Raw genomic sequence first — 15523 nt, 5'->3', positions numbered from 1 at the left:
GGGGAAAAAGGGAGGGAAGTATCCTATGTTTATTTTATTTGCCGGTATTTGGCAGTATTGTACTTGTTGCTGTTTAAAATACTTCCACTGCTAGACAACATAAGAATTGTCAGGCAAAAAGGCAGAAATATACTATTGCTTTATTTCTCTGTTTGCTTCCTGTAGTCAGAGAAGACTGAAGGGCATTGTGAAATTTTGATGTTTATTACAAATGGATAATTTAGTAAACAACAATACAGTATAATGAGCATTAAAATGAGATGTTCAAAGAAGGTGAGATCAAGTACTGACAATAATTCGAGCTTGAAAAGGAGACTTCCATAATTTCTTGAAATGTCAGGGTGGGAATGATAGAATGTTTAGAGGTAAAGGGAGGTGAGAATGATGAAACAAAGATTTCAGAAAGATAAGAATATCCTCTGATTTCAGGATGACTTGTGAAGGTGGTAACATTAAACTACAAAACAAGATAAGAAGAACAAAGAACATAATAAGGCCTGTTGAATGCTGTTAACAGAAATATACTCAGCTACCTTGCAGAAAAATATTGAATTTAATAGCATCAGAATATGTTACCCACCATAGAAAGATTAAACTCAGCTATTAAATAACCCCTTTTGCCTTATTCCCAGGACAAAGTGCAAAAGTGGTCTTGGATCATAGCTAACAAAAAATGCTTTATAAAGGTCTCTAATAATATTCACATAATTACATCTAGTGGCCTATTCCCCATCTTCAGATCTATCGACAGCATTTAATTCAATAGATGCTTTCTCCTCCTGGAAACATTTCCTTCATTTGGCTTTCTGGACACTTCACTCAGTGGCATTTCCTCCTTCCTTTCTTGGTGGTTCTTTTCAACCTATGGGATTTCCTTCATTCCCAGACCTCTCAATATCTTGCAGTTCTCCAAGACTCTTCACAACATCACTAGTTCCCTTAATTTCATCTAATCTCATTGTTTAATTTTTTATGTCCTGACAATTCTCCAAATTTTATTCCTTTACTTGAGAATCATACCCAACTGCCTTCTTAACTTCTCCACTTGAATCTTGTATCAGTCTGCATAATGTAAATATGCTGCAATAACTAACAGTCTCCAAATTCCCGAGGGCTTAACACACGTTTATTTCTTATCCATGCTACATTGCAAAATAGATTGGCTGGTGGCTCAGTTCTTTTGATCACCCTGGCAGTGAAAGGGGATGAGACTAATCTCACCCTGATTCTTAAAGCTTCTGACCAGAAGTGACAGAGGTAATTCTGTTCCCTTTCCATTTGGACAAATCAAGTCAAAGAGAGTAGGGAAGTACAATTCTCTAAAGTGCTTGAAAGGAGGAAAAAAATCATTGTTTGTGAACAGCCCTAATTTCTACTATAGTAGAAATGTCTATTAGACATCTCAAGATGACATGCCCCAAACTGATCTCCCTGTATTCTCCCCAGTAATCTGCTACTCTTGCAGTCTTTCCTTCTTTGACCATATCAACTCAGGCCTAATACCTTGGCATCATCTCTACTTTTCATGTTCCATCTCTAACCTGCTAGCAAAATCTCATTGGCTGGCCTTCAAAATATATAGAGGATTTTACCTCTCCTCAATGCTCCTACCCTGATCCAGGCTGCCACCTGAATTCTGCAGTAGCTCCCAGCTGGTCTTCATCTTCTGGTTCTTGTCTCCTTCAGTTTCTTCTTAACATAACAGCTAAGAGATACAGTTAAAATGTAAATGAGAGCATGTGTAACTCATAAAGTCCTGCATGGCCTGGCTGTCTATTCCCTCTCTGATCTCATCTTCTACAGCTTCTCCTTGCTAAGTCTTCGTCAGCCACGCTAGCCCTCTTTGCTCTTTTTCCTACCATCCGGGCATGCTTTTGCCTCACTCATTATTTCCTCTGCTTGAATTTTTTTTTTTTGTTCTGATGTTTATCCACATGCTCACTTCTCATTTCCTCAAAATCTCTACTTAGATGTTTCCATCTTGGTGAGTGCTTCACTGGTCACTCTCTGAATTTTAAAATTTAATCTCTTTCTACTGACTCTTAAAGTATTCCTCTTCCCTTTCTTTTTATTTTATCTTCTTGGCTGTTAAGCATCTTGTACTGTGTATCTTATTTATTTGGCTTATTTTTAGTATCCTCTGAATATAACTCCACACAGGCAGATAGTGTTTTCTTTGTTTCAGAGTTAGAACAGTGTCTGGCACATAAGAAAGTATGTGCTAATTAGGTATTGAATAAATAGATTAAGTTGGGACAATCCTGAACCGAACAAGATTGGGACTTGGAGTCAAGCTTGTTTTGAGACTCTTGGTATCAGCTTGAAAAGATCTCCTTGGTACATGGCAACACCTTTGACACTAAGGATTTTTGTGGCTTGGTAATGTGGTTTACTCAGGGCTAAGTATGAACCCTATCAGCTTCAGGGTTAGGCCATTAGGGTCAAGTTTACCAGTGCCTTCATTTGTGAGGATGATGCTTAGCAGCCAGGAGGAGTAATAAACAAATGCTCACTGCAGACAGCCCCTTCCCTGATCAACAGGGTTCACATTCAATAAGGTGGCCTTAAAATGGATGTGCCACTCTTAAGCAGCCCATCATGATGAATATTATTAAGCTGAAAGATTCTCTAGTAATGGAATATAATTGAAAATATTTTCTTGCTGCAAATGTAAATCGTCATAGGTTTGTGAACTTTTACATCAGTTTTGACCTCTGTTGGTTGTATTAAAAGTATGTGTTGATGTTTACTTAGGCAGTACTGAAGCTACTGCACCCTTCAAAGTAGGAAATGTGTGTTACTCAGTTTCCTCCAGTATTATGCCTGTCAGTGCAAACCATTTTCTATCCACTGTAATAGGATTAGATGTCATATGTGGTAGTTGAAATAACATACATATATTTTCTGTATAACCATTTTTGTAGTTTCTTAGCTTGGCTGGATAATTTTTGTAATACATTTCTCCAAAATGAGAGAGATCTGTAAAAAAACTTTAGTATTGAGGGTAATTAATGACAGATACATCTTATTACAATTTAAAGAGGATAAATATCTCCATTTTTAAAAAGTTTAGTTTGGCTTGTTTTATCCCCAGTAAATACTTACAGAACATCTATTATAGGTCAGACAACTTGTTACCTATTCCTTTGAGTAACAGGAATTCCTATGAAACGGGGGAGAATAATTTCAATACTTACTTCATATTGTTGTTCAGAGTATTAAATTAGGTGATTGACTGGAAATGAACTATATGAGATAGTGATAGGAGAGGATCATATATATACTTTTTTCTTTAAAAAACACTGTAGTATCTTGTGACAGGCAATTTCTAGGTCTTTTATAAATATTAACTTCATTCATTTTCTTTGTTTTCAATTTTTTTAATTTTTTAAAATTATACTTAAATTCTGGGATACAGGTGTAGAACATGCCGTTCTGTTACATAGGTATACATGTGCCATGGTGGTTTGCTGCTCCCATCAACCCATCATCTACATTAGGTATTTCTCCTAATGCTATCTCTCCCTTTGCTCACCACCCACCGACAGGCCCTGGTGTGTGATGTTCCCCTCCCTGTGCCCATGTGTTCTTACTGTTCAACTCTCACTTATGAGTGAGAACATGCAGTGTTTGGTTTTCTGTTCTTGTGTTAGTTTGCTGAGAATGATGGTTTCCAGTTTCATCCATGTTCCTGCAAAGGAGATGAACTCATTCTTTTTTATGGCTGCATAGTATTCCATGGTGTATATGTGCCACATTTTCTTTATCCAGTCTAACATTGATGGGCATTTGGGTTGGTTCGAAGTCTTTGCTATTGTGAATAGTGCCGCAATAAACACGCGTGTGCATGTGCCTTTATAGTAGAATGATTTATAATCCTTTGAGTATATACCCAGCAATGGGATTGCTGGGTCAAATGGTATTTTCTAGTTCTAGATCCTTGAGGAATCACCACACTGTCCTCCACAATGGTCGAACTAATTTACACTCCCACCAACAGTGTAAAAGCATTCCTCTTTCTCCACATCCTCTCCGGCATCTGTTGTTTCCTGACTTTTTAATGATCCCATTCTAACTGATGTGACATGCTGTCTCATTGTGGTTTTGATTTGGATTTCTCTAGTGATGATGAGCTTTTTTTCATATATTTGTTGGCTGCATAAATGTTTTCTTTTGAAAAGTGTCTGTTCATGTCCTTTGCCCACTTTTTGATGTTTTTTTTTCTTGTAAATTTGTTTAAATTCCCTGTAGATTCTTGGTATTAGCCTTTTGTCAGATGGATAGATTGCAAAAATTTTCTCCCATTCTGAAGGTTCGCTGTTCACTCTGATGACAGTTTCTTTTGCTGTGCAGAAGCTCTTTTGTTTAATCAGATCCCATTTCTCAATTTGGGCTTTTGTTGCTACTGCTTTTGGTGTTTTAGTCATGAAGTCTTTGCCCATGCCTATGTCCTGAATGGTATTGCCTAGGTTTTCTTCTAGGGTTTTTATGGTTTTAGGTCTTATGTTTTAATCTTTAATCCATCTTAATTTTTGTATAAGACATAAGGAAGGGGTCCCATTTCAGTTTCCTGCATATGGCTAGCCAGTTTTCCCAACACCATTTATTAAATAGGGAATCCTTTCCCCATTGGTTGTTTTTGTAAGGTTTGTCAAAGATCAGACGGTTGTAGATGTGTGGTATTATTTCTGAGGCCTCCGTTCTGTTCCATTGGTCTAGATATCTGTTTTGGTACCACTACCATGCTGTTTTGTTTACTGTAGCGTTGTAGTATAGTTTGAAGTCAGGTAGCATGATACCTCCAGCTTTGTTCTTTTTGCTTAGGATTGTCTTGGCTATACGGGCTCTTTTTTGGTTCCATATAATATTTAAGTAAGTTTTTTCTAAATCATGAAGAAAGTCAATGGTAGCTTGATGAGAATAGCATTGAATCTTTAAATTACTTTGGGCAGTATGGCCATTTCCACATATTGATTCTTTCTATCTGTGAGCATGGAATATTTTTCCATTTGTTTGCGTCCCCTCTTATTTCCTTGAGCAGTGGTTTGTAGTTCTCTTTAAAGAGGTCCTTAACACTCAATAAACTAGGTATGGACAGAACACATGTCAAAATAAAAAGAGCTATTTATGACAAACCCACAGCCAATATCATACTGACTGGGCAAAAGCTGGAAGCATTCCCTTTGAAAACTGGCACAAGACAAGGATGCCCTCTCTCACCACTCCTATTCAACATAGTATTGGAAGTTCTGGCCAGGACAATCAGGCAAGAGAAAGAAATAAAGGGTATTCAAATAGGAAGAGAGGAAGTCATATTATCTCTATTTGTAGATGACATGATTGTATATTTAGAAAACCCCATTGTCTCAGCCCAAAAACTCCTTAAGTTGATAAACAACTTCAGCAAAGTTTCAGGATACAAAATCAATGTGCAAAAATCACAAGCATTCCTATACACCAATAATAGACAAACAGAGAGCCAAATCATGAGCAAACTCCCTTTCACAATTGCTACAAAGTGAATAAAATACCTAGGAATACAACTTACAAGGAAACTTCCTTCATTTTTCTAACCACATTATGAGGTAAGTATTATTAGTCCCACTTCACAGTTGAAGAAACAGGTATGTAGAGATTAGGTAACTCATCCAAGGCAGAAGTTTGGCTTTGTAGTTCATGTTTTTAACTATATTCATAGTGCTGATGTTATCTTCCTAACATCAATCTGTATTAGTTGTCTATTGCTGCACAAAAGATTACTGCAAAACTTAGTGGCTTAAAGCAGCAAATGTTTATTATCTCACAGTTTCTTTTTCTTAATTTTTATTTATTTTATTTTATTTTATTATTAGGTTTTAGGGTACATGTGCACAATGTGCAGGTTTGTTACATATGTATCCATGTGCCATGTTGGCTTGCTGCACCCATTAACTCGCCATTTAGCATTAGGTATATCTCCTAATGCTGTCCCTACCCCTCCCCCCACCCCACAACAGTCCCCGGAGTGTGATGTTCCCCTTCCTGTGTCCATGTGTTCTCATTGTTCAATTCCCACCTATGAGTGAGAACATGCGGTGTTTGGTTTTTTGTCCTTGCGATAGTTTACTGAGAATGATGTTTTCCAGTTTCATCCATGTCCCCACAAAGGACATGAACTCATCATTTTTTATGGCTGCATAGTATTCCATGGTGTATATGTGCCACATTTTCTTAATCCAGTCTATCGTTGTTGGATATTTGGGTTGGTTCCAACTCTTTGGTATTGTGAATAGTGCCGCCATAAACATACATGTGCATGTGTCTTTGTAGCAGCATGATTTATAGTCCTTTGAGTATATACCCAGTAATGGGATGGCTGGGTCAAATGGTATTTCTAGTTCTAGATCCCTGAGGAATCACCACACTGACTTCCACAATGGTTGAACTAGTTTACAGTCCCACCAACAGTGTAAAAGTGTTCCTATTTCTCCACATCCTCTCCAGCACCTGTTGTTTCCTGACTTTTTAATGATGGCCATTCTAACTGGTGTGAGATGGTATCTCATTGTGGTTTTGATTTGCACTTCTCTGATGGACAGTGATGATGAGCCTTTTTTCATGTGTTTTTTGGCTGCATAAATGTCTTCTTTTGAGAAGTGTCTGTTCATGTCCTTTGCCCACTTTTTGATGGGGTTGTTTGTTTTTTTCTTGTAAATTTGTGTGAGTTCATTGTAGATTCTGGATTTTAGCCCTTTGTCAGATGAGTAGGTTGCAAAAATTTTCTCCCATTCTGTAGGTTGCCTGTTCACTCTGATGGTAGTTTCTTTTGCTGTGCAGAAGCTCTTTAGTTTAATTAGATCCAATTTGTCAGTTTTGGCTTTTGTTGCCATTGCTTTTGGTGTTTTAGACATGAAGTCCTTGCCCACGCCTATGTCCTGAATGGTATTGCCTAGGTTTTCTTCTAGGGTTTTTATGGTTTTAGGTCTAACATGTAAGTCTTTAATCCATCTTGAATTAATTTTTGTATAAGGTGTAAGGAAGGGATCCAGTTTCAGCTTTCTACATATGGTTAGCCAGTTTTCCCAGTACCATTTATTAAATAGGGAATCATTTCCCCATTGCTTGTTTTTGTCAGGTTTGTCAAAGATCAGATAGTTGTAGATATGTGGCACTATTTCTGAGGGCTCTGTTCTGGTCCATTGATCTATGTCTCTGTTGTGGTACCAGTACCATGCTGTTTTGGTTACTGTAGCCTTGTAGTATAGTTTGAAGTCAGGTAGCATGATGCCTCCAGCTTTGTTCTTTTGGCTTAGGATTGACTTGGCGATGCGGGCTCTTTTTTGGTTCCATATGAACTTTAAAGTAGTTTTTTCCAATTCTGTGAAGAAAGTCATTGGTAGCTTGATGGGGATGGCATTGAATCTATAAATTACCTTGGGCAGTATGGCCATTTTCACGATATTGATTCTTCCAACCCATGAGCATGGAATGTTCTTCCATTTGTTTGTATCCTCTTTTATTTCATTGAGCAGTGGTTTGTAGTTCTCCTTGAAGAGGTCCTTCACATCCCATGTAAGTTGGATTCCTAGGTATTTTATTCTCTTTGAAGCAATTGTGAATGGGAGTTCACTCATGATTTGGCTCTCTGTTTGTCTGTTATTGGTGTACAAGAATGCTTGTGATTTTTGTACATTGATTTTGTATCCTGAGACTTTGCTGAAGTTGCTAATCAGCTTAAGGAGATTTTGGGCTGAGACAATGGGGTTTTCTAGATATACAATCATGTCATCTGCAAACAGGGACAATTTGACTTCCTCTTTTCCTAATTGAATACCCTTTATTTCCTTCTCCTGCCTGATTGCCCTGGCCAGAACTTCCAGCACTATGTTGAATAGGAGTGGTGAGAGAGGGCATCCCTGTCTTGTGCCAGTTTTCAAAGGGAATGCTTCCAGTTTTTGCCCATTCAGTATGATATTGGCTGTGGGTTTGTCATAGATAGCTCTTATGATTTTGAGATACGTCCCATCAATACCTAATTTATTGAGAGTTTTTAGCATGAAGGTTGTTGAATTTTGTCAAAGGCCTTTTCTGCATCTATTGAGATAATCATGTGGTTTTTGTCTTTGGTTCTGTTTATATGCTGGATTACATTTATTGACTTGCATATGTTGAACCAACCTTGCATCCTAGGGATGAAGCCCACTTGATCATGGTGGATAAGCTTTTTGATGTGCTGCTGGATTCGGTTTGCCAGTATTTTATCGAGGAATTTTGCATCAATGTTCATCAAGGATATTGGTCTGAAATTCTCTTTTTTGGTTATGTCTCTGCCAGGCTTTGGTATCAGGACGATGCTGGCCTCATAAAATGTGTTAGGGAGGTGTAGCTTAGCTGGGTCTCCTGGTTCAGGGCCTCTTATAAGGCTGCAGTCAGGGTGTTGGCAAGTACCCAGTCATCTGAAGGCTCTGATGGAGGTAGATCCACTTTTAAACTCACTGGTTTGACTCTTGGCAGGTGTGGCTTCCTCCTGGGTTCTTGGACTGAGGAAATCAGTTCCTTTATGGTTGTTGGCTGCAAGATGCCCTTTGCTCCTTGCTACAGGGACTTTTCCACTGGGCAGCTTGCAACATAGCAGCTTGCTTTATTAGAGTGAGCAAGTGAGAGAACAACAGGGTGGAGATTATCTGTAAGGCAAAGTCACAGCCTCTTATAATTTAATCTTGGAAGTGATATCCCACCTACTTCTGCCATATTCTGTTGTTAAACATGAGTCACTAGGTCCAGGCCACAATTAGTAGAAGAGGCTTTCACAAGGACTTGAATATGAGAAGGTGCTGGTAACTGGGAGCCATTTTAGAAGATACCATATAGCTCACGGTTAGTAACCAGCTTGTCTTAATTTCCATACATTTCTTTTCTTATTGAGTGAATTTGACATCAAAAGCCCTAGCTTTTTTGGCTGTCATAGCAGCAATGTTTTGCCATTATGCTGCATATTATTATTTGTTTTCATGCTCACATCTTGTTTTAGACTGAATAATGTCAGCTGCTATAATATAGAATTCAAAACTCTTTATGACTTAATACAAAACAATAGACTTTTTTTTTGATATGGGCCAGACTGCTCTGCTAGGTGGCTTTCTCTAAAGGGTAATACAGGGATTTAGACTCATGTGGCTCTGCCATTTTGAAATGCATCCCTCTAGCCATAAAGATGTGGGAGATTTTAAGAGCCAGGCTTGTAAGTGATGTTCATCATTTCTGCACACATTCCATTGCCCAGAACTAGTGACAGGGCTCAACTTAACTCTAAGGGAAGATGGGAAATGTAATCTTCTGTGTGTGCTCAGGGAAAAAAGAAAGGACCAAAGGATTGGTAAGGAGTTAATTTCACCTCACATCTTATTGAGATATGCTACTTGCCTTAAAAAAGTAAATATATATGTACACACACACACACACACACACACACTGCTTAAGTCTTTCCCTTAAAAAATTCTTTTGACTCTGTTTATTTCATTTTTTATTAAAAACATCATATATGTAGAAAACACATAATCATACAATATCGTTTAACATGTAATTATAAAGCAAACAAATAAGCAACCATTCAGTCACTGCCCAGATCAAGCATTTAGAATGTGGCCAGCACCCTAGAAACACCCTGAATACTTTATCAATTACAACCTCTCACTATCCCAAATTTTATGATAATTGCTTTCCCATTACTTTATGTTTACCTCTACCAGAACCTTCTTGTCTTCCTTCTTGATTAGGATTTTGGAATTTGCCACCTCCTCCTTCTGTCTCCATGTCCTCCACTCGTATTTAGCCCTCAAATCCTTATACCTGATCTGATCTCCAGTCAAACTTGCTCTTTCTATCCCCAAGATCACCAGGGACTCCCTTATTATATTCGACAAATGTCTTAGTCCTTTTCTTCATGGACTTACTTGTAGAATTTGACTATGATGGCATTTTCTCTTTCTCAAAACCTTTGACTTGTTACAAGTTTCTGCAGTGGTTTTCTTCTCATATTATTCTGGCTGATTCTTCACAGTTTTCTTGTAGGTTTATCTTCCTCTGCCCACCCTCAATATTGGTGTTTATCATTTCCTAGCAATCTCACCCACTTTTACTGTTTTAACTCCCACTTATAACTTATGATTGTTAAATCTATATCTCTTGCTGCATATTCTCTCCTGAGTTCCAGACCCATAGCTTTTCTTCCTTCAGTCATTTCCACATAGGTGATTCATATGTATCTCTAACTTAGCAAGTTCCATGTTTATCTTGATTAGATAGGAGCAATGATAATAATAGATAGGGTCTGTTGAGTTCTTTCTAGGTGCCAGGCACTGCTTTAAGTGCTTTACATGAATTAATTCATTTTAATTCTCATTTTAACAACAAATACCATAAAGTAGTTAATATTATCGTTGTATGGATGAGGAAACTGAGGCATAGGAATCTTAAGCTGCTTGCCCAAGGTCACAAAGAAATATCAGGCATATCCTTGATTTAAAGTCTGGCCCTCTAGCTTCAAACCAGGTTTCCTGACCCCTGTCATGTCTATAGCTGCCTCTGAAGTCAGGGCTTGTGTCTAAGCTTTTGACCATGAGTCTAATGGACTTTATGTAGTATTCAGCTTATTGAGACAGGGATATATAAGAGTAATATTAGTTTGAGTTGATGTGAGATTCTTTTAATTCTCCAGACATCTAAAAACATCTGTCAACAGTATGGCAGCTAAATCCTATCCAGGGATGACTCACTCCATTTCAAAGTAGAAGGAGTCAGTATTATTTTGTGTACAAATACAAAATAGATAAGTCAAATACAAATACAAATGAGTCAGTCACCACAAAATAATGCTGACCCCCCTCTACTGATAACAGTCAAACTGATTGTACTATATAAATTTTTTATACTTAGTTATAAAGAATTAGCAGTAGGAGAAACTTTTCCTATCGAAGGTATGTGCATGTCTGGAGAGATGAGCAACCTATTCTAAGAATAACAGACTAAGGCAGAGAAATAAAATAATGTATCAAGCTTGGTGGTACAAATGTAATATACATACTTTATAACTATGGATAGACCTTTCATTTGTGTTAGTGAGCTAGTTTTTAAAAACAACATGATGGAAGAATGAGAATTTTTCATTGGCTCAGCCATAAAAGTTAGTATTGTTTTATAGGCTCAGTGACTAAAACAAATTATGCAGTGCTTGAAAGAAATTCAGTAGCAGTTGAGTAATAATTTCCATGAAGAAATTAGTCAGTGACATGTGGTATTGAAATTATGTGAAAAAAAAGCTCAACAGCACTTATCATTAGACAAATGCAAATCAAAACGACAACGAGATACCATCTCTCACCAGCCAGAATGGCCATTATTAAAAAGTCAAAAAATAACAGATGCTGGCAAGGTTGTGGAAAGAAAGGAACGCTTGTACACTGTTGGTAGGAGTGTACATTAGTTCAACCATTGTGGAAGACAGTGCAGCCATTCCTCAAATATCTCAAAGCAGACCTACCATTTGACCAGCAATCCCATTACTGGATATATAACCAAAGGAATATAAATTATTTTATTATAAAGACACATGCACATGTATGTTTCTTGCAGTACCATTCACAATAGCAAAGACATGGAATTAACCTAAATGCCCATCAATGGTAGAATGGATAAAGAAAATGTGGTATGTATACACCATGGAATACCATGCAGCCATAAAAAATGAAATCATGTCCTTTGCAGCAAAATGGGTGGAGCTGGAGGCCATTATCCTTAGCAAACTAATGCAGGAACAGAAAAGCAAATACCACATGTTCTCACTTATAAGTGGGAGCTATGTTCACCCACATAGAGGGGAACAACACATACTGGGTCCTATGAGAGGGTGAAGGTAGGGAGGAAGGAAAGGATCAGGAAAAATAACTAATGGATACTAGGCTTAATACCTAGGTGATGAAATAATCTGTGCAATAACTCCCCCATGACACAAGTTTACCTACATAACAAACCTGGAAATGTACCCCTGAACTTAAAATAAAAGATAAATAAAATTTTTAAAAAAGAAAAAAGGCAAAATAGCCAGACTGTCAGATAATTGTAGCCACGTTTGGATCATGTGATGACTTGTTACTTGTAATACTCATTCAAGGAAGAGAGGGCCTTGCCTTATTAACCTTTCACAGCAAATTGTGTTAATGATAAATATATACATTTTGCTCAACAGATCAGTGCCATTGTACTTAATCTCACTGATAGCTCATTCATTCAAAATTCTCAGAATTCACTTTAATAGTTCAAATGTTCTCTAAGGTAACTTTCTTACTTTTCTCTTATTGCTTAGATGACGCCGGATCAAAAATCCATCTGACTCAACAGGTAGACATAGCGGCACAGGTTGCCTCTGGAATGGCCTATCTGGAGTCTCGGAACTACATTCACAGAGATCTGGCTGCCAGAAATGTCCTCGTTGGTGAACATAATATCTACAAAGTAGCAGATTTTGGACTTGCCAGAGTTTTTAAGGTGGATTTAGTTTTGTTTTAATTAGTTTTTTAATAGGTCAAAAGTATAACAGTTAGTAGACCAATAGATATACTGTTATTCTTTAAAACAATGTTTCTCCAAGTTCTGTAGTCCATAAACTACTTCAGTAGTCCAAAACTTTACAGACAAACTACCTGCACATTCCTATTTCTTAATCAAGGAGAAACAAAATAGAGAAAACAATGACCAACCAGATTGGAAAGTATGTACTTAAGTTTATAGTTGAATTAATGATCAATTTTTCAGTTAGTATCAGTCACCTCTGTTTGCCTCTATTTCCTTTACAAAAGCAGTACACTTTGTGCAGTGTTAACCTAACCACCATTACTCACTGTATGCCAGATTAATTTGCATGCTGCCAGAATTCCTCAGCAATCATTGGCTTTTTGATTTCCCCATTTTTACCTCAGTCTGAAAGATACTATATAGGAGATATAATGTTAGGTGTTTTTCTCTTAAATTAATTTTAAATTTCCACATCGTACCCTAAAAATATGGATATAGGGCATAAAACAACAAATAAATGATTCCCTTTTAATCTTCATGAATTCATCATTTTTTTCTTTTTGTAAATTGATTAGTATCCCAGTGAGTTTATATATTAATTTAAAACACTTGGATCCTACTTTTCATTATTAGCAAGTGGTTACATAGTAATTATCAAATTCAGTGGCTTTTCAATATCATCAGTAAATCAAACACCAGACTTTGCTTCCTTTTTTTTTTTTTGCTCAAGACCAGATGTGAAGGCAGAATCATCATGTATTAATTCTCCAAATGCAGTAGAATGTTTCTTTCAGTGCTATTCTTGGCACATAGTAGGCTCTTAAATAATATTTTATTAATGACTTCCCACATATTTTTCAGTCTTGTATGCAAGATTCAGAATTTGCTACTGTAATTGTCAATTGAACTAAGCTCATTTTGTATCTTTTCTCTCTAAATTTTGAAGTGACGCAGATTAGAGATGAATGAGGGTAGCAAAACAAAAATTGCTTTAACTTGGCCTGATTCCTTAATGCATTAACAGGTAGATAATGAAGACATCTATGAATCTAAACACGAAATAAAGCTGCCGGTGAAGTGGACTGCGCCTGAAGCCATTCGTACTAATAAATTCAGCATTAAGTCCGATGTGTGGTCATTTGGAATCCTTCTTTATGAAATCATTACTTATGGCAAAATGCCTTACAGTGGTGAGTAATTAATTCTGAAGTGGATCTTTCTGCTGCAGGTCACTTACTTAGGTGTGATTTTAACTGCTTCGCCCAGACTTAGAGGGCAGAGTTATGAGGCTGACCATACCATGTACCTGCGGGAGCTTGATAGATAAAATTTGATGATGATAATTTGCATTAATGAGGTGGTTTATTGCTTCCCTCTCCTTTGCTAGTGAATTGCAGTCTTATAGACATCACTTGCTGCAGGATTTAGTTTAATCTGTGTAACCTGAGAAGGGGATGGCAGACCTTAAAGCTTTGCCAAGGAAATTGACTTACTTAGTAACCTAGAGTATAAATGGCTGTAAGTTTAAGACTCTGACCTTTAACTTGTCTTTTTTTGTTGTTGTTGGTTCCGTTCTGTATTTTCTAGGTATGACAGGTGCCCAGGTAATCCAGATGTTGGCTCAAAACTATAGACTTCCGCAACCATCCAACTGTCCACAGCAGTTTTACAACATCATGTTGGAGTGCTGGAATGCAGAGCCTAAGGAACGACCTACATTTGAGACACTGCATTGGAAACTTGAAGACTATTTTGAAACAGACTCTTCATATTCAGATGCAAATAACTTCATAAGATGAACACTGGAGAAGAATATCAAATAATGAAGTAGCAAAACAAATTCAAATAATCCATTCCAAAGTACAATGTTATCAACCAACTGCACAATCAGTTTAACCTGACATATTCAAGTGATAGGATAAAGTTGGCCATGTATTATGAAAAAGATTATTTGTACATTTTATTGACTGGGCAACACTGCAGGACAGTCAAGGTGATATATAATTTCCTCACTGCCTGGTAAAATTAAGCACACTAAACGAAGTTATTTTTCCTTTTAAGAGATACTTACATTTCCATTTATTTTTTGAAATGCCGATCAAGACAATCAACAGATGATAGTCAATTTTGACTCAGTGACTGTTGTAGCATTTTCCTGTTTACTGATTAGAGTGGTTATTCATTATTCCTCAGATTGCTGAATCCCATCAGGCTGTTATTATGAAGGAATTTGATTGCTTTGCTGCACAGCAGGACCTGTGCTTTGAGATTTTTTTTTCTCTTTTAAAATATCCTGTAACTACAATGATGGTAAAGCCATGTTAAATGACTTGATTGTACTCGGAGTAATTGCACATTTTTTTCTATGCATAAAAAAATGATGCAGCTGTTGAGAAAACGAATTAAAATCTTTTTCATTTTGCAGAAGGAAATGATGGAATTTTTCTATACCTCAGTATGTGTCAACTGAGAGTCATATACATTAGTTTTAATCTCTTAATATTGAGAATCAGGTTGCAAAATGGATGAGTTATTATCTATGGAAATGTGAGAAATGCCTAATAGCCCATAAAGTCTGAGAAATAGATATCAAAATAGTTTAGAAAAATGAGAGGAGAACAGTAGGATTGCTGTGGCCTAGACTTCTGAGTAATTAATAAAGAAAAAGAAGTACCCTTTGGCCTACAGATCAGAGTTTTATTTTTTTTTTTTTTACTTTTTACTTTTTATTATAGTTTAAGTTCTGGGGTGCATGTGCAGAATGTGCAGTTTTGTTATATAGGTGTACAAGTGCCATGGTGGTTTGCTGCACCCATCAACCCATCATCTACATTAGGTATTTCTCCTAGTGCTGTTCCTCCCCTAGCCCTCCATCCCCTGACACACCCCAGTGTGTGATGTTCCCCTCCTTGTGTCCATGTGTTCTCATTGTTCAGCTCCCACTTATGAGTGAGAACATGCTGTGTTTGGTTTT

At 37.1% G+C, this 15523-nt stretch overlaps 1 protein-coding gene across 1 annotated transcript in view; it reads left to right on the top strand.

Annotated features, from left to right (window-relative positions):
- The window catches only part of FRK (fyn related Src family tyrosine kinase), a 105353-nt gene extending 90117 nt beyond the window's left edge, over window positions 1-15236 (top strand). The window contains exons 6-8 of the mRNA XM_003255598.3: window positions 12341-12522; window positions 13574-13739; window positions 14137-15236. Of these exons, the coding sequence (XP_003255646.1) occupies window positions 12341-12522; window positions 13574-13739; window positions 14137-14348 (560 nt within the window). The 3' untranslated portion in view covers window positions 14349-15236. The remainder of the gene's footprint in view (window positions 1-12340; window positions 12523-13573; window positions 13740-14136) is intronic.
- Window positions 15237-15523: the final 287 nt, after the last annotated feature.

This window comes from Nomascus leucogenys, chromosome 3, assembly GCF_006542625.1.
Source record: "Nomascus leucogenys isolate Asia chromosome 3, Asia_NLE_v1, whole genome shotgun sequence".
NCBI lineage: Eukaryota > Metazoa > Chordata > Mammalia > Primates > Hylobatidae > Nomascus > Nomascus leucogenys.
The sequence above is the reverse complement of the archived record's forward strand: the minus strand, read 5'-3'. Positions and strand labels throughout refer to the sequence as shown.